The sequence below is a fragment of the Pinus tabuliformis genome, chromosome 6 (assembly GCF_031772625.1).
Source record: "Pinus tabuliformis cultivar Carrire ecotype Pingquan chromosome 6, CPIR1, whole genome shotgun sequence".
NCBI classification, from domain to species: domain Eukaryota; kingdom Viridiplantae; phylum Streptophyta; class Pinopsida; order Pinales; family Pinaceae; genus Pinus; species Pinus tabuliformis.
In genome coordinates this window covers 933,142,308-933,169,089 of record NC_142292.1, presented here as the reverse complement: position 1 = coordinate 933,169,089, position 26,782 = coordinate 933,142,308, and the positions used below count along the sequence as shown (strand labels likewise).

Here is a 26,782-nt window from a genome sequence, read left to right as displayed (position 1 = left end):
AGAAACACGTGCTACTAGAGCCACTTCTAGAGAATCACCAGTGTCAAGAAGCCTGTATAGACCATGATCCTCTAGGCCAACAGCAATCGTAAGACGAGTTTCCCTGTCAATAATGGAGCACTTGTGTGCACTGAACACTACATCAAGCTGAGGAGAGTTCCTCATAATTTGGCTGACAGACAACAGATTAATTTCCATACTAGGAACATAGTACACATTCAGGAAGATGAGTGTGCGCCCATTACACTGGATCTGAACTGTACCTCTGCCAACCACTGTGTACTCTCCACCTCCGCCGAATACCACGGAATCACTGAAAGATGAGAAGTCAGTAAACCAGTCATGCCTGTGAGAGAAATGATGTGATGCACCAGAGTCAATGTACCAGGCAGAAGACGGGGCATGATCTGAAATCTCCACAATAATCTTCATAAAATAGAAGATTCGTCCCTGCAAAAACGAATTTCTCAAGAATGGAGAACAACGCCAATATTTCAGCCCCGATGACCTCCAAATACTTCCCTGATTAAAACATTTTTTTTTCAAGCCTACAAAGTTTGGGCTAAACTGAACGATTTAAGGCCAGATGAGCACCTCGCATAATGAGTTTGGGCTAAATATCAGAGGCCAATCTCAGAAAATAAATAACACAAAAAACTGCATCCTTCTCATAATCAAACGATTGGGAACGCCTTTAAATACGACATCGATATGGAAACCTCCGTTTGTATGCAAAATTCAACCAGAAAATGTGGTCTTGGTTCGCAGATTTTGAAACCCTCGGGGGCTGGATATTTGGAAACTCAGCGGCCGAGCTTTAATAAACGCGGCGGGAATCAAGTTGCAGACTTGTGAAAAGAGGCGTGCGAGAAATAGGGAGAAGTGGAATGGCAAGGGTATCACAGTGAAAAAGTTCAAGCCGGTCTGGTTAGAGCGCTTCCAGTTCGTGACGTGCCTGAATGTCTTACCCCACGAAGGCGATGAGGCGTCGGGAAATACGTGGCAGTTGGCGATGCACATGGTCGCGTTTATATCCTGCTCTCTCAGAAATTGTGAGAGCAGCGAGACCAATCCCTTGCAAAAAAAAACTGACCAACAATCGAATTACGGCAATGTGGTTCTCCCGTGACTTGATCCCGCAAAAGCAGATGCCGATCCAAGAGCAAATTTCTTGACAAATACTATCTCCAACACCACCGACTTTGAGTTACGTCCTCACTTGCTAAACAAGAACTTGGGGTCTTGTCCAGTAATTCGGCATTCATCAACTGCGCAGGGGTGGCCCTTCACCGAATTAGAATAGAGGTCGCAGGGTCACACAGAGAGCCCGGGCTTCTTAAAACAGACCTTCGGTAGAAGTAGGGTATTCGCAAGGTGACTTTGTTACACACAGAAATCCACGACCATGAAAATATTCATGTCCAGAGATATTAAAATCCCAACCCCATCGGACGATCAACAACGTCGGATCAAAACAACAGTGGCTCAATTAATACTTGGTGAATGTACCCAGTAAAAAAAAATTTCAGACTCCTAAGAGCGATTTCGAAATGAAGTACGAATTTTTCAAACAGTGAAAAATTATTTCGAAAAATACCTGAGCTCTGATACCATAATCAATGAATGAATTGAATTGATTTCCAATGGGCAATGAAGCTCAATAAATAATACAAAAGTATTTACAGAAACAAGTTTCTACTAAGAAAATAGAAACAACAAGTTTCTAATAAGAAACTGCTAATAAGATCACAGACGATCTTATCTACATAAATGAGCATTAAACACTAAAAATAGCATTATTCTAATAAGGGAGTCAAAGAGAAGAGCGGAGATGGCAATGAACGAACTGAGGGATTAGGACAGGTTGGACGGGGCGTCCAACTTTGTCATCTGGAAGGCCAGGATCCTGTCTATTCTGAATAGACATCGCGTCAAGGGCTTCGCCTTGAGAACCATGGCTATCCTAGTTGACCCAGCTGATAATGAAAGGTATGAGGATGCAATGGCGAAGGCAAAGTGCATAATCCTTGATGGGGTCAAGGATCATGTGGTTCAACATATTGATGAGAAGAATACGACAAAGGAGATGTGGTACACTTTGACAACATTGTATCAGGGCACTTCCGTGCAGAGGAAGATGCTACTGGAGAATCAGTTGCGGTCATATCAGATGCAGAAGGAGGAGCAGATAGATCATTACCTCAACAGGTTGCAGGAGATTCGGGACCAATTTACTTCCATAGGGGCCATGCCGGATCAGGAGTTCATGGTGAGGACCGCCCTCAATGCAATCTCCGAGGATTGGGAGACATTCCTCCAAACCATTTTGGGCAGAGCGGCTCTTCTAGGATGGGAAGAGATGTGGGCAGCTCTTTGCCAAGAAGAGATCAGATCGCTGACCAAGGTGGGAAGTAGCAGTAAAGGAGGTCGAATCAAGGAGGAGGAGGAAGATGATGTGGCTCTGGCATCTGCGAGACAGCAGGGGAAGTGAAAAAAGAAGGACATCTCCAAGATAAAGTGCTTCCATTGTGGGGAGCTGGGTCATTATGTAACCCAGTGTCCCAGGAAGAAGAATAAGGGAGAGGCTTCTGACTCCAAGGCAGCTCCGACAAAGGTGGAGAAAGAAGTCGAGATCAGTGTGGAAAAAGTCTGCAAAAAATCGCGATTTTTTGAACTAAACGATTTAATCCCCCGACTTTTTGGCAACTTTTTCACAAAGGAAAAAATCGCGATTTCTTCCTTACACTCTCGATTTAATCGGGAGTCGACCCAAAAAGTCTGCCTCCCTTCCCAGGTCGCAGATAAAGAGGCCGCAAAGGTGAAAAACTTGTAAATTGAAGCTTCCATCCATGCATTTTCAAGTTATTGCATTGTATTGTTTGTCATACTTCTTGCGAGCATAGCAGTCTCATTTGTAATCTGTTAGTTTTGAGGTTAAGATATGTTTTTGTTTTCCAAGGAAAAACAAATCTTCATACTTCATATTTCTAGTTAGAAAGCAAAGTATACATTGGCTAAGCCTCCAGGCTTTCAGTGATCTAGACTCTAACATTCACTGCCCCTTCAAAAGATTACAAAAGTACCAAAAGGACATGCATACAACAGTCTTCCATAGAAAGAACCCCACACCATCAAAAACATTGTTACAATTGTTGAATGCTTCCAGAAGAAACAACAAAGAGGAGGTCATGAAGATCAAACAGGAACAACATGTCCAAAAAATACAAAACGAGTGCCTCAAAAAAGAACCCATTTTTCAGATAGGAACAAAGTACCTGTGAAATCTTGTGACAACAAAGATCCTTCCTGCAATGAGAGCACGTTTTGAAAGGGAATCTTCTTTAGTGGTGAACTCCCTGTAAATGTGGGGAAAGGTCATGTATTAGAAGTGGATTTTACCTCCAAGAGTTTTTGAATAATAGATGCCAAGGCTAGGTTAGTAATCTGACATCCACAACTTTCTCAGAAAATAAGCAGCTTGGAGTCACCAAGCGTTAATTTTCACATCTACTATGATATTCACTGTTAATTTTCATTGGACCTACCACTTGACACCTTATTACCCAAGCAGATTACAATCTACTGAATAAATGCATGACCTATTTCTTAATACAACTAGCGGAAACAAAAATTAAAAGGGGAAGAGGATCTCAGTGACTGATTACTTGATGACTTTTAGATGACTCATGATATACATTTATTATATTTTTTGTTGATATTTTGACTCTTGAGAGTTGAGACTTAGACAAGACTTAAAATTCAGGAGTTGATTCACTATTTTGATATGTGATGTAGCACTAGACTTCATATACATATTATATATTAGCTTTCTTTACATGTATATGTGGAAATGCATCTATTTGATGTTGTGGATACTCTAGATGTTTAAAAAATAAAAATAAAATGAATAATTTTGTGTTTTTTTTTTTTTTAATTTTGCCAATTTTTTGCCGACCTTTTCAAAAAACTCCCGACTTTGACGAGTTTTTCAACTTTTGGACCCTTGCAGAATTAATCCTGACTTCGACTTTTTCCACATTGGTCGAGATGGATGACAATTGTGCCATAAGTGCTCATGCACCTCTAGAGAAGAGGTGGGGTGACATCGAGCTATAATCAGGAGGACTACAGGAGATGTGGGGCAGGAACCTTGAGGTATCCAAACTCTCGGATCATATCCGGCTACGGGAGTCCCGAGTGACAGTAGCAGGATGACAGATGTCGGTAGAAGCAAGATGCGATGGAGCAACATAGTAGTGCTAGAGTGCAGGGATCTGTAGCAACGCAGTGACAGTTACAATAGTGCGAGAGGCACAAAGGTGGTTGCAGCAGTGCAGAAAGGCACATAGGTGTTTGCAGTAGTGCGAGAGGCACAAAATTGTTGTAGCAACTCAGAGGCAACAGAGGGAGCACAGGATAGCAGCAGAGGGAGCTTCAGCATCAGGAGGGCTTCTAGCCTGACAAGGATGTCAGTAGTTGGGTAGATCAATTACTTACTTCTAAGTAACTGAGTTGCAGTGCAGCGATTAGCAATGGTAGTGCTATGGGCAGCATGATACAACATGATGAGAGAGAGCTGCACTGTTGGGAGGAAGGACTAGCAACAACACGGATGTAGAGGTAGCTGTAGTACAGATGTAGCAGTGGCAGTGGTAGAGCCATGGGCAACAGTACAGGAGACAATAGTGCAGAGGATGTTGGGCAGCAGTTCAAGCATTAGCACAGGTACCGGTGCCGGATGATCAGAGTGATGTTTAGTGGTGGAGCATTACTAGAGCACATTCCTCAATAAGAGGGAGTGTTGATTTAGGGTAGTATCGGATGTGCTCTAGCCATGAAAATTGGTGTAGAGGCTAAAGCACATGAGATCTCCAAGACCCAGAAATGGTTTGGAGAAATTCCACCCGGTTAGAGAGATATTAAAATAATTAATATTTTTAATGGGTTCCTAAGTCTAAACTTAGGAAAATAAAAATATTAATGGGTATTAATATAAAACTGGGTGAGAAGGTTCTAAATGACATGGATCAAGCCAAATGTAATCTTAGCCGTTGATTAGAGATTTAATCTCGGCCATTGAAGACTCAACAAAAAATGTATAAGAGGAGGCTGGAGGGTCAGTTGGAGATACCCCAAGATTGATTAGTCAGTTTGATTTTTTGGAGTGTGGTTTGTTGAGAAAAATCGAAAAAGTGATCAGAGTTGCAGTGAGGGTTAGTGAGTGCATAGCAGAGAGGCAAAGATAGTGCCGAAGGATCAATGCTGAGGCAGAGAAGGCGACACAGAGCCAGCACGAGCCACATAGAGGGCCAGAGGGATTGCGAAGAGGCTACCAGGGCCTGCGTGAGTTACGTAGAGGGCTAGAGAGCCAACACAGAGCATTCGAAGGCTGACGCAGAGGGTTCCAGGCTGACGCAGAGCCTCAGAGAGGCGTTGGAGAGTTTTTTCGTGGAGTGGACTTGCCGAATATCTGCTTTCGAAGAGATGTATTGCTGCCAGATAGATATCTCTGCAGGGTGAGCCAGTTTGGCACCCAGTTGTACTCAAGAAAGCTGCTTAATAATAAAACCCTCATAACTGCTACAACAATTTTCCCAAGTTGGGTTTTTTCGGGGACGATTGTCCAAAAATAACGGTGTCCCTTGTGTGTTTTTCTATTCTTTCAGTTGATGATTTGTAGATGGTTGAGACTGCATTTGTGTTTATTTTCAGTATTTATATGGTTAAATAAATTGTTAAGAAATTAAACAAGTAGGTGAAATAAACTAGACATTGTAGGAAAAATTTCTTACGGTTAGACTTAGAAATTTCAATAGTAAACTTAGGAAAGGTAAAGTGAATTACTTAGCGAATATGTTTTAATCTTAACCCTTGATCTAATCTCAGTCGTCAATTACTTTGGAGATTAGGGTTAGGGATTCAACTCATTGTAAAGTTATAAAACGAGGCTAGGGAGAAGGAGAAAATACACCATACAACAACATAGGATTGAGAAAGGGATCTTAGTGAGTGTGCTAGGTCTGAGGAAGGGGTAGCAAGGAGTCCAGATCATACAAGGAGGGCTTGATCAATTGGATCAGATCCAATGTTGTATGTATTTCCTCAATTGGTCCATTTTCCTAGGAAGGGAGCCCAAATATCTTTTGAAGAATTTTTAATGAAAAACTCTAATTGGACAGAACTTGTTGTGTCATTTTTGTGATTGATATTGGTAAATTCACTTTCGCTGGATTTTTGTGTTAGGAACCTAACTCTGCATTTAATTAGTTTCCTGCTAGGAATTAAGTGCTGGTTCCTAGGTTTGCATAAATTCTAACATGGAAGTCCAATGTTCCACTTGCATTGACCCCGAAAAGAAAAAAATTAGAAAACAATGGTCAAAAGATGCTCAACATTCCACTTGGATGACCCAACAACTAGCTTGCTTGGAGTGACTTTGGTCCATGAAGAACTCAAATTGGTCCTTGGTAGTTCGATTTGGTACTTAGGAGGAGAATTTGACTTTGTAACAACTAATTTGTTGTCAACTTGAGATGCAACATCCACCTTGACCTTAAAATGGCTAGTTTTCACCCCCAATTTTCCTCCTTTGTTGACTTTAACAACTAGTAAGAGGGTCGACTTGGTCCAGTTGGCTAGATGTTCACAACGCCCTTGAGAATTTGAGGATTTTGCCACATGGGTTTTGTCCGGCTAAATTTTTACTTCACTTTTGACGTCAAGTTTGCCCCTTCATGCCAAGTCTCTTAATCCCACGTGGCATCTAGTGAGGATGTCATCACGCAATAAATGAGGATCTCTAGTGTCCTAGGGAAACTAAAAACTCTGCCACTTCGAGTTTTGTCTGGCTTATTTTGTAGATCACTTTTGACATATTGCATGCCTCATTCTATCAAAATCTACTGTTTATGCCACTTGGAAGCCCCACAAATTGCTAGACCACCTTTGTCTACCATTTTCTTGATGATGCCTTCATATTTTGGAAAAATTTCAATGTGGCATGTCATCCACATTTTTTGCTAAGTGGTTTGAGACTAAGTTGACTTTTTTCCTTTTGAGACCACATGCATTAGGAAATGTGTACTACCTCAAGTAGCATGAACATGTTGAAAAACTGTGAGATTTCCATGTTTAGAATTGTCTGATGAATATACCATTGCCAAATAATGCATATAGACTTAATGACACAACTATGTGAGAATCACATAGGTGCAACAGATGTGAGTTGGACTAGTCCCTACATTGGTGATCACCCTACAAACTGATGGTTCTTCTAAGCCATGAGTCCCAACGAGATCTATCCAAAGCCCCCCGATCCAGTATAGGACAAAAGGACTAGGGGCTTAGCCCAAAGGGATTGTGAATGGACGACCATAATAGGCCTAGGGTACCATAACATAGGGCCTCCACATAGGGCTTACGATGGTGCTACCAAAAATGAAAAGGTACATATGTACCCATGCAAAATGAGGGGTAACATGGACCTTTTCAAGGAAAACGTGGCTTCATTTCAATTAGTCAGTACAAGAGTGTGTTTTGGAATGTTTATAAGACTGGATAGGGAATGCCAAATATATGTCAATTATGCAATTTCATGAGTATGTTATGATGTGTTGTTGTGATACTTGCAGTGTGACAAATATATCCATGGACAATGGACATATTAATGATTCATGAATAGAACAACATTATATAGAAGCTCAAAAATGAAGGATGCTTATATCCACAAATTTATTTTGTTTCCTCCTAAATTCAAATGTGATGCCAATGTTTAGACATGTTTGAACTACATATCATTCATATATCAATTAATTAGTGAACCTTACCCATTTCATGTGTAATGCTCTTGGAGTCAAAATCATAGTGAGGTAAAAATTATGCTTTGGGTAGCATGTGAAAACAAGTTACTTTAAATCGAAGGAAAATCCTTCAACAAATGTTAGCTTGTATACCATTAATAGAGTAGTCAAACCATGTAATGCTCATAAGTTTCTAAATAAATTGTCTTTGTTTTTTTTTTTTTTTTTTTTTAAGTTGTGGAATGGCCACCAGATGTTTTGCCTGGAAATATTCCCTCAGTTGAATCGATTCATGTGCTAATACCCCAAGGAACATCCAGATTTGGACAATCTTGCTATAAGTGGCCGGACATCAATTATTCTTCAGTATGTAAACTCAAAGTGTTTTGTTCTATGGTGCCATTAGTAATGTTAAAGTCCTGTGTAAGTAATTAAAATTCCATAGCTTTCAGAACACCCACAGTAATGTATTCAAGTCATAATGTAACTTATGTATACAGTATGTGCATTATCCCCATGCGACTAAGGGAAATTTACAATAAAATTATGATTGTTCGTTTGACATCACATTAATTTGCTGCTACTCAATTGATGTGTGAACCCTTGTTTATGCATCCTCGTGTAATTATTCTATCCAATGCATTTGTATCCCAGAATCAAACGTTCAAAGACCATTAAAGCAACATATGAACACCATTCAAGGTTGCTTCCAACAAATTCGAAATTTTCAAAGAATATTTAGAACTAAACTACAATTGTGTTAGGATATCTCCAAGCAGAAATTATTCACGTTGGGTGTGCCTTTAGGAAATGAAATGCATGCAATAAGTTAAACATTATCCCGCAGGAAAATAATCAGAATACTGCAGAATCAAACTGAATTGCCACCAGTGTGTCAGATAAATTATGATACACGAGCTTGATGCTTGGTCAACACGGAAATTACACTCCACTTTAAAATACCGATTAACTCCACTTATAGCTAGATAAAACAAAAATTCTTTCAATGAGAGAGGTTTTAAAAAAGAAGATGGAATTGAGCAGTTTGGAAAAAGAAAAATGTTAAATTCGCACCAGATATCCGAGACCTTTAATTGGGATTGTCGTTGAGTTGGATACAAAATTCAAGTGCAAATTGGTGCATATAGTCAAATAACTTGAGTTAAACCTTGAGCACCCAGTTTTAAAATTGATCAGAAATTAGATATTTAAAGACCTAGATTGAATCTTCTTGATCCAAGTTAAAATTAAGATAGAAAATATTTAAGCCTTAACTTGGTGTGACCACGAGTCATATAAGAAATTATATTTAGAAACCTATGACCTGCTCTAAATATAAAATGCAATGAATGGTAACTTGATGAAACATGTATGATAAAACCCACTTTCCACTGGGTGTTTCGAGTCAATCCTCTTCTGGACACCCTGATGATGAGTGCACCAGACAACAGAATGGTGAGACCCCAAATTCCTCCTCAACCTCCCCCTCTGGAAGACAAACTGATAATATCAAGGCTAGCTTGGAGGTGCCAGAACGTACATCAGACCACACATTCTCAGAGACTCAAAGAGATTAGCTCCAGGCAGATCCAGAGTAGAGAACCTCCCACCTGTCAGACTACATCCTAGTTTCAGAGTAGGCAGAGATCCATTTGAAGTTTCTGTCTTTCGACCTTGGATGCCAGGAGTATCCCTCACTCATACATCCCCCCAGGATCATATAGCTGGACCCCCTGATAGTTCCAACAGACTGGCAGCGAGCCGTTTCACATTTCGTCCCCCTTGTCCTTGGCCATCAAACTGAAGAGACCTTGACATCATCAGCCTTATCCTTTGATCTCTCTCTCTTTACAGGTAATTGAGTTGTTCATTTTTCCCATCTTGGACAAACTCATCCAGTGTTCTGTATCATTGTACATTTGTTCTGATGTTATAATTATAGGTTTCTTTGTTTCTATTATTTTCAGCATTTCCTAAGAGTTGCACTTGCACTCCCACATTACATTTATACTGGTTGTACTCTTCAGTCCCATTTACCTATTTTTATGGTCATTCGGGCGGCAGTAATAAAATTATCTTTTCCTCACTATAATTTTTTAAGAGAACCTTTGGGCAATGTAAATTTGATTTAAGCTTTAAATTACTTGATTTTGAATGATTTAAGAGAATTGAATTTGGAAACGTGCTTGAACCAAGTAACAATTCAAAAAATAAATTCTTTTCATATCTGATCTTTATGGAATTCTCTGACCTCAAATGAGCTTTCACTTATGTAGTTGATTGGTTCATGATTAAAAGACATGTTTATTATTCTTTGTTAGAAATTAGAAAGAACAAAGATCAATATGATGGAGTTCAACTGTGAAAATTGGTTGGCAGACATAATCCATTCAGGCTAATTGGAGTTGGTTTATCTGTATGGACATTTGCCACAGCTGGCTGTGGGTGTTCATTTGGATTCTGGTCTATACTACTTTTCCGCATGTAAGTGCCATCCAAAACTCTTTTGATATACCTGTTAACAGTCCACAATGGTGTACAGTTAGCTAATTGTTTCTTTGCATAGGTTGGTTGGTGTTGGAGAGGCATCTTTTATTAGCCTTGCAGCACCCTTTATTGATGATAATGCGCCTCCTGATCAGGTTTGTCACATATTTCATGCTTTTGTCATATGTTGTTTAGCAATGGTGTGAAACAAGGGCATCATTGCTTTTTTTCAAGAAAAGTTATGTGGCATGTATTTTTCATGCCGATCACCTTTATGGGAATTGATACACGTTGTCAATCACCTTGTGTTCAAGTCTTGTGGGGAAAGTTAAGCATCTGATTATTAGTATGGGGTTTAATGTTTAGCCCATTCATTTTAATGAGTGCTTTTATACGCATTGCTAAAATTCTTTGATTGGTTAATAACATGATTCTTGGTTACGAGGTATGTCCCATCCAGAAGAGGGAAGAATAACCGTATGTCTAATGAAGGTGTCAATGTGTTTATCTCTATTTTATGTTATTCGGAGGAATAAGGAGATGACTCCCTTCAGTTTGCATTGAGTTGGTTTTTATATTTAGGCTATTTCATTGTACGTTTATACTTCCTAATGTTTGCTCTTATTCATGGATTCAGAAGACAGCTTGGCTTTCAGTATTTTATATGTGCATACCCACGGGAATCGCCATTGGTTATGTATATGGAGGTTTGGTAAGTACCCAACTATATTAGCCTAGTTTTTTCCGCCAAAACATATGCTCAGAGTTGTCCTTTTTCTTTAATAAATCAAGTGATCAGTAGGTTGAACACCTTGTTGTGTAGACTATTTGGAAATAAATACATTGGTGATCAAAATCCTAAATGATATTGATAGTTTTAAGAGCTGTATAATTCTAGAAAGCCTCCTATATGATAGGATGTGTATTCTTTCCATGAAATCTTAGATAAAAAGTGGGACAGATTATGGGAAAGTACCAACAAAAGCACGTGTAAATTCTAAAATGGCACTATCAATGGAAGACTTATAGAATCTCCTTTGGCTCTTTAACAATCTCACTTCAATCTCCCAAGCATGCAAGCTCCAACAATCTCCCACAACCTCCTCAAGCTCAAACCCTCTCAAATGCTCTCAATCTATCTTTCTCACAATGAAATGGTGATAATGAGGGAGGGTAGGAGGTTTTTTATTGTTTTACCCAATGTTGCACGAAGCGGGGATGAAACGGGGATGTTTTTTTGAAGCGGGGACGCGGAAGCATCATTTTCCAAAAATCTAGGAAGCGAAGCATCTGCTATATATATATATTTTATATTTTTTTGCATTTATATTCAAAACTTGCGTTTGCTATATTTATATTTTTTATATTTTTTTTGCTATATATATTTTTTAATTTTTTGGAAGCTTGAAGCTTCGTATGGCCGAAGCGCCGTCCGAAACGCGGTTTGGAAAAAACCGAAATGCGGTTCGAAAAAACTGAAATGCGTTTCAGGCACACGCTTCCTGAAATTTCCAGGAAGCGTGTTTATTAGCCCGAAACGCGTTTCGGACGACGCTTCCCCCACGCATCCATACGGATCGCAGATCAGGGTTTTTTGATCCTGCGGGGGGGAGGGGGACGTTTCCTGCAACACTGGTTTTACCCCTCCCTTTTCCCTCCAAAAAGTCGCCCCTCTGGCCTTGGTCGCACGTGGATTTTGGGAGGGCGGGAGTTATTTTTTTCATGGGAGCATTGGCTCCTGTATCACTCCCCACAGTTAAAATTCGCTCTTGGAATGATGGGGAGCGATCACTCCCTATGTTTCTAGGGAGCAATTTTTTTTACTGGGATTGCACTCCTAAAATTCGCTCCCAAACGATAGTGAATTGGGAGCATGCTCCCAGAATAGCTTCCTTAGTGCTTCCAAGAAGAGCGTGCTTTGGGAGTGGATTCGGGGGGGGGGGGCTCCCCAAAGCCTTGACCTAGTATTTGGTTCCCAACAACTATTAACTGAACAAATACACGACCAAATTCCTAACACAAAAAATATAGAGGAAGCAAAAACTCGATCTGAATCACATACACATAAACAAATTTCTGCCCAATCAACAATTCATTTATAAATTAATCACATAGCTTACTTGCTTTGCTGATTTTCCACGACACTTAAGAATCTGGTTTGGGTGTTAAAATCTCAAACACAAACACATTCAAATGCGACAACACTGTGAAAATTTCTAAATAGAAATTCTATCACTACAACAACTGATTTATTTTACCTACTTATTTTCCAATAAATTATTTACGAAATCCCTTTAGTGAATATTAAAATAAATTCTACTGCAAATATCACACCATTATACAGAAACAAATACATACACAAGAATCAAACACATCGACACAATTATTTTGGACAATTGTCCCCGGAAAAACCCAATGCGGGAAAATCGGTGCAGTAGAGAAGGGTTTTATTAATCATCTTTCTTGAGTACAACTAGGGTGCCAACTGGCTTACCCAACAGAGATAACCATACGACAGTAACACCATAAAAATCCTTTGGCGCTTCCCCTTGGCTCAGCGTCAGCCCAGCTAGTCTCTGCGCAACTCCCAGACCCTCTACGTTAGCACTCTGCCTCATTGCTTCAGTACTTGGCCTCTCTGTGTCACCCACGCAGGCCCTGCACAATCTAGCTACCTCTGCGCCTTTCTCATTGGCTTTGCGTCTGCCTTTCTGATCTCTGCGCTGGTCCTCAGGCACTATCCCTGCCTCTCTGCTATGTACCCATTGCTTCTCACTGCAATCCAGACCACTAGTTCGAATTTCTTAGCAAGCCCCGCTCCAGAAATCAAACTCTCTAGTCTCCCTCAGTATATCTCCAACTGACCCTCAAGTCTTCTCTTATACTTTTCTTGTTGATGAATCAACGACCGAGATTAAGTCCCTAATCAACGACTAAGATTAAAATAGACTTGATCCTTATCTCTTAGAAGCTTCTCATCCTTATCTTTATTAATACCCATTAATATTTCTATTTTCCTAAGTTGAGGCTTAGGAACTCATTAAAAATATTAATTATTTTAATAATTCCTCATCCAGATGGAATTTTACGAAACGATTTCTGGGTCTTGGAGATCTCTTGTGCTTTAGTGCCTGCACCAATTTTCATGGCTAGAGCACATTTGATGCTACCCCAAATCAACATTCTCTCTTAGCGAGGAATGTGCTCTGGTAATGCTCCACCACTAAACATCACCTTGATCTCCTGCACCGGTACCTGTGCTGATGCTTGGCATGCTGCCCAACATCCTTTGCACTGCTGCCTCCTGTATTGCTGCCCATGGCTCTACCACTACCACTGCTACATCTGTACTGCAACTCCCTCTACATCTGTGTTGCTGCTGGTCCTTCTTCCCAACACTACATCTGCACTGCAACTCTCTCTCAAATGCTGCATCATGCTGCTCATAGCACTGCAACACCTGATACTTATCCATTTCTGCTACTGAAATGGATTCTTTACCATCCCCATCTTCTCCCTGAAATAAGCGAACTTGGTTCTTCCAAGGGCCTTGGTAAGGATGTCTGCCACCTGTTCTCCTGTAGGAGTGTAACTCAACTACACAACTCCTCATTAGACACAGTCTCTGACAAAGTGAACCTGAATATCAATGTGCTTTGACTGATCATGAAATACTGGATTCTCAGAGAGCTTGATGCAACTTTGATTATCACACATGATCCTGATCGCTTCCATCCTTCTTTTGAATAGGTTTACAAACAATTTTCTAAGCCATATGGCTTTGCATGAAGCTGTGTTAGCGGTCATATATTCTGCTTTGGCTGAGCTTAGAGCTACAGATTTTTGTTTCCTACTGCACCAGGAGGTCATCCTCGATCCAATGTTGAAACAATACCCATAGGTACTTTTCCGATCTACTGAACTTCCAGCCCAATTTGCGTTAGTAAACCCACTCAGTCTGATATCATTTCTTCTGGTGTATAAGAGTCCATACTCGACTGTTCCTTGTATATATCTGAGAACATGTTTGGCTGCTGCCCTCTTCGGTTCCACCATGAACTGACTAAGGGTGTTGACAGCATAACAAATGTTTGGCCTTGTATTGCCCAGATACATCAGGGACCCTATGAGCTTTTTAGAGATCTGTGGCATGAATCTTTTAAATAATTGACCGGAGAATCCACAGTTTTATGAGCTGCCGGTATGAGGTGGGATCAACATCCTTGTCTTTTGATCCATCAATTTTCTTCCAGTTGGTGATCATTGGAGTAGCCATAGGCCTACAGTCTTGCATCCTGAATCTCTTAAGAATTTCTGTAGCATATCTCCCTTGTCCAAAGAAGATCTCCCCTTTGTGCTGCCAAACTTCCAACCCCATGAAATAATGCATCTGTCCCAAATCCTTCATGTTGAATTCTGTGGCTAGATTCTTCTTGCAGTCCTAGATGAGCTTGGATGATCCTGTCAGGTTGAGAATCCACATATAATACTAGGATTAGAGGCTCATTCTCTACCACTAGATAGTAGAGATTTGGATCTGCGTCACTCTTGATGAACCCCATCTTCTGCAAGTAGCCATCAATTCGACCATACCATGCTCTAGGTGGTTGTTTGAGCCCATATAAGGCTTTCTTCAATCTGCATACATGAAATTTCTTTTCATGTGTCTCAAAGCCTTCTGGATGTTCAATGTATACTTCCTCTTCTATCACTCCGTTCAAGAATGCCATTTTGACATCCATCTGATGAATCTCCCACCCCATCTGTGCTGCAAGAGATATCATGGTTCTAATAGATGTATACTTGGCTACTGAGGCGAATGTCTCTTCATAGTCTATTCCTTCCTTCTGAGCATACCCCTTAGCCACAAACCTGGCTTTGTATTCTTCCACACTGCTGTTTGCAACGTATTTGATCTTGTAGATCCATCTCGAACCTACCACTGATCTGTCCTGAGGCCTAGACACTACTTCCCATACATCATTCACCATTATAGAGTTGTATTCCTCTACCATCGCATCCATCCAAACTTGATGTTGAGCTGCCTCCTAAAAACTGGAAGGTTCCCCATCTTGAGCTACTAAGGCCTGATATCTATTCGACTGTCTTTGCTCCCTTTTATTGTTCCTGTGTGCATCGATGAAATCTTCTGCATCTCGTAGAATCTATTGGAGATCCCAACTTGTTCTTCCGCTGGTAGTAGGTGCATTTGTTAGCTCTTCCTCTTCCTGTGATTCCTCTTGTTCTGAAAAAGAATTCTTGTTACTGGCTTTCGTTGGTTGAAGTGGTTTGACCAACGACTCATCTTTTGACTGCTCCTCGGAAGGCCTTTCTCGAGAATTTTTGAAGGCCCTATCTTCCATGAACTTCACATCTCATCGAACTACTACCTTCCTGCTCCCTGGAAGATAGATTCTATATGTTTAGTAGTTCTTGCTATATCCCACTAGATATCCTTTCTCTGCAGTTTGATCTAACTTCTTCCTCTTCTCCTCGGGTATACGGCGATATGCTAAACACCCAAATTCTTGAAATGACTAACTTCAGGTGTCTTCCCGGTGAAGACTTTCTCTGGAGTAATCTTGCCCAATGGCCTATGAGAAGTTCTATTCTGGACATAGACTGTCGCGCTGCATGCTTCTGCCGACAGGAATTTTGGCATATCCTGATCATACATCATAGCCCTATCGGCTTCCATGATAGTCCTGTTCTTCCTTTCTGCTACTCCATTCTGCTCCAGATTGTAAGGAGTTGTTCACTCTCTTTTGATGCCCTCCCTAGCGCAAAAATAGATGAAGTCCTTGTCGACATATTCTCCACCATTGTCTGAGCGCAATACTTTTATTTTCTTTCCAGTTAGATTCTCCACTAGAGCCTTGAACTCTTTGAATCGACAAAAAACATCGTCCTTGGTTTTCAGAAAATAAATCTAAGTTTTCTTGGAATGGTCATTGATGAAGGTGACGAAGTATTCGACACCACTAAGAGCTTTTGTGGACATCGGTCCACAAATATCTAAGTATAGCAATCCTAGTACACTCTTGGCCCTATCTTTACTTCTAGGAAATGCTGCTTTGGCATACTTTCCTAGAGCACATCCTCTGCATACATCATCTCTTTCTGTACTAAGATCTGGAACTCCTGTCATAGTTTTCCTGAGAATTCTCAGAGTCCCATGGTGCAAATGTCCCATCCTTTTGTGCCATAGTTCATTCAAATCCTTGTCTCCATTATTGCTTATTAGTGCCATTGGCGATTCTAGTTGCAACCTGTACAACTTGTTACTTTTGATTCCGATTTGTACTTTCTTTTTCCAGCTCAGGTGTTTGATGTATACTTTCTCCTTAATGAAGAAAACATCATAGCCCTTGCTTTGAAGTTGTGATACAAAAAGTAAGTTCATCCTAGTCTTGGCACATGCAACGCATTGGTAGTGTTGACCTCTACTGGTCAACTACCCATGCAGTGCACCCCGTTTTTCTTGACAGAAAGAAGCAGCACCTGATCAGCATGTCCGTGCCATCCTTCCATCATCAACAGCTTGATTGTTTCTGATTGTAAACCCAGTCTGCATGTATTAACTGTAAATAATCTTAGCAGACATGAAGTCATGTATGTAATTTGCCTAGGTGGACCTAACTTTCTGATGATAATCTACGTCCCGGAAGGTTTTTTGTCTCACCGATCCACGGATCGGCAGAGTTTTCCTTCAAACCTGACCCCAAAGCCGGGATTGATTTTGTCATTTGAACTTTAGGAGAATCCTAGTGTGTTGATCTGCTAGATTATTGTTGTGTCGCAGAGCTGGGTGTTTTGTGAGGGTCTGTATTAAATGGGTTTGTCCCTTAAGATGTAATTTTGTAAAAGTCATGATGTAATGTGTCCTGAGGGTCGAGAAATGTTTTAAATCCCCTCATGAGTCCTAAGTCCTAGGTCCTAGGTGATGTTTCCGAAGGTTTAGTTCAGTGATCCATTTTAAAATGAATTTAAAAAAATTAAAAAATGAATAAAAATAATAAAATAATGAAAAATAATAAAAAATTAAAAAAAAATCAAGCAAAAACCCTAACTAATAAAATAATAATATTTTAAGTTAATAAATCGACGGATGAGATCAAGAGATGTCTTGATCCTCATCAACGGTCGAGATCATTTCTACATGGATCACTTGAACTAGCCGTTAGGATCATTTCCTTTATATAGGGTCTTAGGGGGTCATTTCAAGTCATCTGATCTGTGAGTCTGTACTGAAAAGCTCTCTTGTAAATCTGATTTTCTGGTTAATAAAAAGACTTTGGGGTCCAAATCGTGTTGGTGTTGCTCTCTGGAATTGCTGTGAGATCTTTAATTTTCTGCATATTTCAGTTTTCAGCCATTAATCATAGCTTGTTTTTAGAGTAGTGTGAGCACAGGTATCTTGTTCACCTGCTAGGGTTTGAGGGCTGCTAGGGTTTCTGAAATAATGGCAGGTATCTCCATTATTTCCTGAGATCTAGCAGTTTTCTTTCTCTCTGTGCTGATGGTTGCTTGAGATGTGCAGGGAAACTTTTTTAGTGAAGGATATTTGTGGGCGTTTGGGGAAGTTCTGGGCTGAACCAGCCGACTCCCACTGGCATTTTTTGTGCAGAGCCCAGCTGATTGTTCCCTGGGTTAATCATTCAAAGTTTTCTTTTCTGTTTTACATTGAGACATTTTCTTTCTGTTCATAGTGAAGTTCAAAATTTCTGATATACTGAAAACAATACTGCGATTATTGTCAAATCTGGCATTTCAGGGGCCAAAAAAAAAATCTGTAAATTTATTAGTTGTCTTAGAGTTTCAAATTTTTTTTTTTATTAGGGTTTTGGATTTTGCTTGGTACAGTTTTGATTAGGGTTCTCAGTTTTCTTGTATCTACAAGCAGCTCATCGGTCCAAAACATGGCGTAAGTTATATTTGAATGAGCATACAGAAAGCAGGGTTTCTGACGGCGTGAGCAAGAGAAAACGTGATTTATGAGTTTTGCTGAGCATAAAACTTCATCCGGTTGACCTACGTATGCATCTCCTCCACGCTGCCATTACATTTCATTGTTCGCCTGATCCAATCCGTATCTGTCACAACACAATGTAAAAAAAAAAAAAAAGCAGATGCCAAAGCGTGACAGTGCATTAATGCGGCATCGAACCAGCGGTGAGCAGCGGTGGGAAATTCATGTTAACCACGAAATATCTCAAATCGTTTCTGCATAATATCAAATCTGGCTGTCTATGCATCTGATCACCTAACGTCCACCCTTGAGCATGAAATTGTAAAACCCTGCCACGCCATCATCGCAGCTGTGCACCAACTGTGTTAAAAAGATTATTCCAACATCGTTTTTTCAAACTGGCAGTCACGCAGCATTCCATTCTGCTACACCGGCAGCAGGGGCAATCAACGATCCAGGTAAATTCCTTTGCAAACACTTGCGTGGCCGGGTCGTGGAGCTCCTGGGTACATTTCTTCAAGCGCTTGCGTGGTCACGTCTCTCAAACAGGTAGCATTTGCATTCCGTTTTCGACGTATGCGGAGGTATTGATCTTCAACGCATTCTTCTTTAAAGCATAATCGAACTGTATATTTGTTATCTGGAATGGTCAAGCCGCAGTTACGTTTAGGTTAGGGTTCATTTTTTTTTTTGTTTAAATGCAATCGTTTTCACATTAAGAGCTAACGTAGACCTTTAGATTTAAATTTGATTTTTTTTTTAGTTTAGATCCTAAAATTTTGCATAGTTTTGGTTTTATATAGATTTTGCCTTTATGTTTTAGATTTAACTTAAATTAGATTGTAAATCAGATTTAGCTATAGTTTTAGTTTTAGATTTTTTTTTTAGATTTTAATTTTAATAGTTTAGTTTATATTTATTTTGTTAGTTTTTTTTTTTTTTATAGTTTAGCCTTAGTTTTATTTCTTATTTTAAAGAGTTTAGATTTAGGTTCTTTTAGATTTAGATTTTTTAATTTGATTTTAATTTCTTAGTTTAGTTTTAGATTATCTTTTTAGGTTTCATTTTTAGATTCATAAAATATCAAAAATTAAAATGTTTCAGTCATAGATTTTAATTAGATTTTATTTAGTTTTCTTTTAATTAATTTTTAGATGTTAGTAGTTAGTCTTTAAATTTTCTTTAGTTAGATTTTAAATTAGATTCTTAGTTTGGTTTTAAAAAAAATAATAAAAAAATAAAAAAAAGGGACTTATTTTATTAAATTTTGGTTTAGTTTAGTATTAGTTTAATTTAGTTTTAGAATAGATTTCAATTTTTTTTTTTTTAAATAAATAACTTTTTAGATTTTTTAAATTTTATTTTTAATATTGAAAAATAAAAATGTTTTTTTTTTGTTTTGTTAGTTTAGATTTTTTAAATTTTATTTTTAATATTGAAAAATAAAAATGTTTTTTTTTTGTTTTGTTAGTTTAGTTTTAAAATTAGATTAGTTTTAAAATTTTAATTTTTTTTTTAGGATTTATTTTTAATTTCCATAACAAAAAATAAAAATAAAAAAATTGAAAAAAGATTTAAAAAATTAAAATAAATAAATAAAAAATAAAAAAAATAAATAAAAAAACTTTGAAAAAATAAAAATTTTTGTGGAAAATTATTTTTGCGAGATTCAGTTATTATCATGCTATATCTTTCATGCTGAATATTCTGAGTCGAGATACGAATTGATATCTGGTTAATGGTTTAGAATTTTCGTGGTGGCTTAAAGCATTTATCTTTTAAAATTTTCAGTTGCTGGATATCGTTTTGGTCGTTTTAAGAGCATAGTGATTTAGCTGATGATAGATGGTTGCTGTTCATGGTTCATGTTTCTATATCATTTAAAAAGTAATCGTTTCTACATCAGTCTCTTAAGGCACTGGTCTGCTCAATTAATTAAATCTTTCAAGTGCTTTTATATCGTATCTCGTGTCTCCCAACCAACTGTTAGGCAGTTGGTCTTCATTATCTCACAGGGTCTACCCCCCTTAGCCGCGGGAGACAGGCTTAAACGGAGGGATCGGGGATCAGAGTGACAGCCCCCGGTCCGAGCGTTGTCGTGTCAATCTGCGCGACAACATTTTTGGCGCCGCTGCCGGGGACAGAGTTTTTTTGTTCCTGGAGTTTCATCGACATTCATCTTCTCATCTTCTCATCTCTCATTTGAGCTGGCAGATTCAATATTTTGGCATCTTTTCATCACATATCAGCAGCATCTCTTCGGTGTGTTTCTTGTTTGGGTGGCGACTCCATTTTCTTATTTTTTCCCAGACAAGAAGCCTACCACATATCTGTTTGTTGATTGCTTTTCGGATCTTAGAATCAGATTTGTTGTTCAAGTGGCGACTCCACTTCTTTCATCTTTTGATTTTCTTGAGCAAAGATCTAGTTCTATCATCCCTTATTGTTCATCATGGATTATTCATTTAAACCATGTCATTTTACTGATAATCTTCATGATCTTCCGAAAGAGGCCATTGGTAAATTACTTAAGTTCTCGGGTGATGATTCGGTCGCTGTTAAAAGGCATTTAAACATGTTTACTTGTGTAATGATCTTATACTGTAGATTTCCTCAATATAATAATGAAGATTTCAAGATGCGTCTATTTGTCCGTTCTTTAGAGGGTGATGCCTTGAATTGGTTTAATAACTTTCCTAATGATTTTTTCACTTCTTTACAAGACATTCTCAATGCTTTTAAAGATAGATATGATAGTCCAAACAGCTTGCCTTCTACTTCTAAAATTGTTGAACAGAAAGAAAGTAATTCAGCTGTTGAAGAAAGATTTCAAGGTCAGAATGTGTCATCCACCGGAAATATTGCAGATCATCATAGTGGAAAATCAGGGACAAATAACAATGAAAGGGAAGAGCAAAAGCAAATAATACAAGATTTAAAGATGCTGGTGAAAAATCTGGAAAGCAACCAAACTAATCTTATCAATGATGTTAAAACTTTACGCACCCATCTGGAAAAACGTAATAAGGAGATTGAGGACACGCAAAATCAGCATGCTAAGGAAATTGAGGCCATGAAAACTAAACATGAAACAGAAATTGGAAACATGCAAGCGAATCATGAAGAAGAAATAAATTCCATGCAGCATTGCTTGATGAACATAAAGGAAGAAAATGTTAAAGTAATAAAAGACATGGAAGAACATCATGCCAGACAAATTAGTGCTATAAAGGTTGAACACTCTAGACAGATGGATGCCATTAGAATACAGGTTCAAAAGTTTCAGCAATTGGAAAATGAAAGAAACCAGATAACATCAATAGATCAGGAGCCTTCTCATTTGCCGCAACAAGTTCCATCTTACTATGAGGAGGTCATTAGGTGGATAATTGAAGGTGATCCAGATAAGCTTAAAAACGATAAAAATCAGATGCAAGACACAAAAAGACTTAGCATGCATAACTTACACACTTCATCTGATAGTTTCGAAACAGAAAGTTCCAGATCATCAATAATTCATCCTGCCAGAAAGAAGAAGCGCAAGAGGAAGAAGATTAGACGCAGATTTGATGCATCAGACGGCCGTGAGCAGCTTGATTTTCGGATAGGAAGGAGTCCTACCATATGCAAAATTGGACATGGCACATCCGACAAGCAGCCGACAGATTTGCCTGAAAGCAGGCAAATGCTCAGTATTCACTATATTGAACACATCTGATGCCGTGAGGCATTTTTGTATTGTATTTCTAACTCTACTCCTCGTCTTTTCAGCATTTCATTTCTGTTTTAGGATTAGATTTACTTTTCATGTTATTAGATAGTTAATAAATGAAGAGCTTTTATCTTTCCTGTGCTTAATGTATATGCTGATTTTTGGGATGGACGCTACTTATTTTTTCTGTTGTATGGATGCAGATTCTGGATTCTCACATTCCTGCAAGCAGCGACGTGTCCCCAAGTAGAGCCAGATGTTGACCTCTACTGGTCAACTACCCATGCAGTGCACCCCGTTTTTCTTGACAGAAAGAAGCAGCACCTGATCAGCATGTCCGTGCCATCCTTCCATCATCAACAGCTTGATTGTTTCTGATTGTAAACCCAGTCTGCATGTATTAACTGTAAATAATCTTAGCAGACATGAAGTCATGTATGTAATTTGCCTAGGTGGACCTAACTTTCTGATGATAATCTACGTCCCGGAAGGTTTTTTGTCTCACCGATCCACGGATCGGCAGAGTTTTCCTTCAAACCTGACCCCAAAGCCGGGATTGATTTTGTCATTTGAACTTTAGGAGAATCCTAGTGTGTTGATCTGCTAGATTATTGTTGTGTCGCAGAGCTGGGTGTTTTGTGAGGGTCTGTATTAAATGGGTTTGTCCCTTAAGATGTAATTTTGTAAAAGTCATGATGTAATGTGTCCTGAGGGTCGAGAAATGTTTTAAATCCCCTCATGAGTCCTAAGTCCTAGGTCCTAGGTGATGTTTCCGAAGGTTTAGTTCAGTGATCCATTTTAAAATGAATTTAAAAAAATTAAAAAATGAATAAAAATAATAAAATAATGAAAAATAATAAAAAATTAAAAAAAAATCAAGCAAAAACCCTAACTAATAAAATAATAATATTTTAAGTTAATAAATCGACGGATGAGATCAAGAGATGTCTTGATCCTCATCAACGGTCGAGATCATTTCTACATGGATCACTTGAACTAGCCGTTAGGATCATTTCCTTTATATAGGGTCTTAGGGGGTCATTTCAAGTCATCTGATCTGTGAGTCTGTACTGAAAAGCTCTCTTGTAAATCTGATTTTCTGGTTAATAAAAAGACTTTGGGGTCCAAATCGTGTTGGTGTTGCTCTCTGGAATTGCTGTGAGATCTTTAATTTTCTGCATATTTCAGTTTTCAGCCATTAATCATAGCTTGTTTTTAGAGTAGTGTGAGCACAGGTATCTTGTTCACCTGCTAGGGTTTGAGGGCTGCTAGGGTTTCTGAAATAATGGCAGGTATCTCCATTATTTCCTGAGATCTAGCAGTTTTCTTTCTCTCTGTGCTGATGGTTGCTTGAGATGTGCAGGGAAACTTTTTTAGTGAAGGATATTTGTGGGCGTTTGGGGAAGTTCTGGGCTGAACCAGCCGACTCCCACTGGCATTTTTTGTGCAGAGCCCAGCTGATTGTTCCCTGGGTTAATCATTCAAAGTTTTCTTTTCTGTTTTACATTGAGACATTTTCTTTCTGTTCATAGTGAAGTTCAAAATTTCTGATATACTGAAAACAATACTGCGATTATTGTCAAATCTGGCATTTCAGGGGCCAAAAAAAAAAATCTGTAAATTTATTAGTTGTCTTAGAGTTTCAAATTTTTTTTTTTATTAGGGTTTTGGATTTTGCTTGGTACAGTTTTGATTAGGGTTCTCAGTTTTCTTGTATCTACAAGCAGCTCATCGGTCCAAAACATGGCGTAAGTTATATTTGAATGAGCATACAGAAAGCAGGGTTTCTGACGGCGTGAGCAAGAGAAAACGTGATTTATGAGTTTTGCTGAGCATAAAACTTCATCCGGTTGACCTACGTATGCATCTCCTCCACGCTGCCATTACATTTCATTGTTCGCCTGATCCAATCCGTATCTGTCACAACACAATGTAAAAAAAAAAAAAAAACAGATGCCAAAGCGTGACAGTGCATTAATGCGGCATCGAACCAGCGGTGAGCAGCGGTGGGAAATTCATGTTAACCACGAAATATCTCAAATCGTTTCTGCATAATATCAAATCTGGCTGTCTATGCATCTGATCACCTAACGTCCACCCTTGAGCATGAAATTGTAAAACCCTGCCACGCCATCATCGCAGCTGTGCACCAACTGTGTTAAAAAGATTATTCCAACATCGTTTTTTCAAACTGGCAGTCACGCAGCATTCCATTCTGCTACACCGGCAGCAGGGGCAATCAACGATCCAGGTAAATTCCTTTGCAAACACTTGCGTGGCCGGGTCGTGGAGCTCCTGGGTACATTTCTTCAAGCGCCTGCGTGGTCACGTCTCTCAAACAGGTAGCATTTGCATTCCGTTTTCGACGTATGCGGAGGTATTGATCTTCAACGCATTCTTCTTTAAAGCATAATCGAACTGTATATTTGTTATCTGGAATGGTCAAGCCGCAGTTACGTTTAGGTTAGGGTTCATTTTTTTTTTGTTTAAATGCAATCGTTTTCACATTAAGAGCTAACGTAGACCTTTAGATTTAAATTTGATTTTTTTTTTAGTTTAGATCCTAAAATTTTGCATAGTTTTGGTTTTATATAGATTTTGCCTTTATGTTTTAGATTTAACTTAAATTAGATTGTAAATCAGATTTAGCTATAGTTTTAGTTTTAGATTTTTTTTTTAGATTTTAATTTTAATAGTTTAGTTTATATTTATTTTGTTAGTTTTTTTTTTTTTTTTTATAGTTTAGCCTTAGTTTTATTTCTTATTTTAAAGAGTTTAGATTTAGGTTCTTTTAGATTTAGATTTTTTAATTTGATTTTAATTTCTTAGTTTAGTTTTAGATTATCTTTTTAGGTTTCATTTTTAGATTCATAAAATATCAAAAATTAAAATGTTTCAGTCATAGATTTTAATTAGATTTTATTTAGTTTTCTTTTAATTAATTTTTAGATGTTAGTAGTTAGTCTTTAAATTTTCTTTAGTTAGATTTTAAATTAGATTCTTAGTTTGGTTTTAAAAAAAATAATAAAAAAATAAAAAAAAGGGACTTATTTTATTAAATTTTGGTTTAGTTTAGTATTAGTTTAATTTAGTTTTAGAATAGATTTCAATTTTTTTTTTTTTTAAATAAATAACTTTTTAGATTTTTTAAATTTTATTTTTAATATTGAAAAATAAAAATGTTTTTTTTTTGTTTTGTTAGTTTAGTTTTAAAATTAGATTAGTTTTAAAATTTTAATTTTTTTTTTAGGATTTATTTTTAATTTCCATAACAAAAAATAAAAATAAAAAAATTGAAAAAAGATTTAAAAAATTAAAATAAATAAATAAAAAATAAAAAAAATAAATAAAAAAACTTTGAAAAAATAAAAATTTTTGTGGAAAATTATTTTTGCGAGATTCAGTTATTATCATGCTATATCTTTCATGCTGAATATTCTGAGTCGAGATACGAATTGATATCTGGTTAATGGTTTAGAATTTTCGTGGTGGCTTAAAGCATTTATCTTTTAAAATTTTCAGTTGCTGGATATCGTTTTGGTCGTTTTAAGAGCATAGTGATTTAGCTGATGATAGATGGTTGCTGTTCATGGTCCATGTTTCTATATCATTTAAAAAGTAATCGTTTCTACATCAGTCTCTTAAGGCACTGGTCTGCTCAATTAATTAAATCTTTCAAGTGCTTTTATATCGTATCTCGTGTCTCCCAACCAACTGTTAGGCAGTTGGTCTTCATTATCTCACAGGGTCTACCCCCCTTAGCCGCGGGAGACAGGCTTAAACGGAGGGATCGGGGATCAGAGTGACAGCCCCCGGTCCGAGCGTTGTCGTGTCAATCTGCGCGACAACAGGGAGCTCGGAACCGCTCTCCTATTTCTGTTTGAAAAACTATGGTACCCCTCCCTATTGGAGTACAGTTTGCCTTATTCCCCATGGTGATCTGAAAATTCTTTTTTTCCTCTTGATAATCTGAGAAACATTCCCAGATTCCTGTCATATGCCAGGAGGCTCCACTATCTATATACCATACCCCTGATGATGTAGAGCTTGCTACGCAAGCAACTTCTTCTTCCAATTTGGAAGCTAGCATATAGAAATCCAAATTTCTATCTCTTGTGCAATTTTCTGAAAATCTGCACGAGTCCCTTGACATGGATGCCTCTGCATCACGATCTTGACCCATAATTTATTTTCCCTTCCTGTCTCTGATTCCTTGCTTTGATACCATGTGAAAACTTCTAAACATAAATTCTATTACTACAACAACTGATTTATTTTACCTACTTATTTTCCAATAAGTTATTTACGAAATCCCTTCAGTGAATATTAAAATAAATTCTACTGCAAATATCACACCGTTATACAAAAACAAATACATACACAAGAAGCAAACACATCGACACAGTTAGTTTGGACAATTGTCCCCAAAAAACCCAATGCGGGAAAACCGGTGCAGTAGAGGAGGGTTTTATTAATCAGCTTTCTTGAGTACAACTAGGGTACCAACTGGCTTACCCAACAGAGACAACCAAATGACAACTACACCACAAAAAATCCTTCAGCGCTTTCCCTAGGCTTAGCGTCAACCCAACTAGTCTCTGTGTAGCTCCCAGACCCTCTGCGTCATCACTCTGCCTCATTGCGTCAACACTTGGCCTCTCTGCGTCACCCACGCAGGCCCTGTGCAATCTAGCTGCCTCTGCATCTTTTTGATTGGCTTTGCATCTTCCTCTCTGATCTTTGCGCTGGTCCTCAGGCACTATCCTGCCTCTTTGCTATGTACCCACTACCTCTCACTGCAATCCAGACCACTAG

The 26,782-nt window shown here is 38.3% G+C and overlaps 1 protein-coding gene across 2 annotated transcripts in view; it reads left to right on the top strand.

Annotated features, from left to right (window-relative positions):
• Window positions 1–26,782, top strand: part of LOC149261990 (Major facilitator superfamily protein) — a 399,155-nt gene that overhangs the window by 172,469 nt on the left and 199,904 nt on the right. Inside the window, exons 4-6 of one of the 2 annotated variants that reach the window (XM_089423175.1) lie at window positions 10,179–10,283; window positions 10,366–10,441; window positions 10,924–10,998. In XM_089423175.1, the coding sequence (XP_089279301.1) occupies window positions 10,179–10,283; window positions 10,366–10,441; window positions 10,924–10,998 (256 nt within the window). The remainder of the gene's footprint in view (window positions 1–10,178; window positions 10,284–10,365; window positions 10,442–10,923; window positions 10,999–26,782) is intronic. The other variant, XM_089423184.1, reaches the window with a different exon arrangement.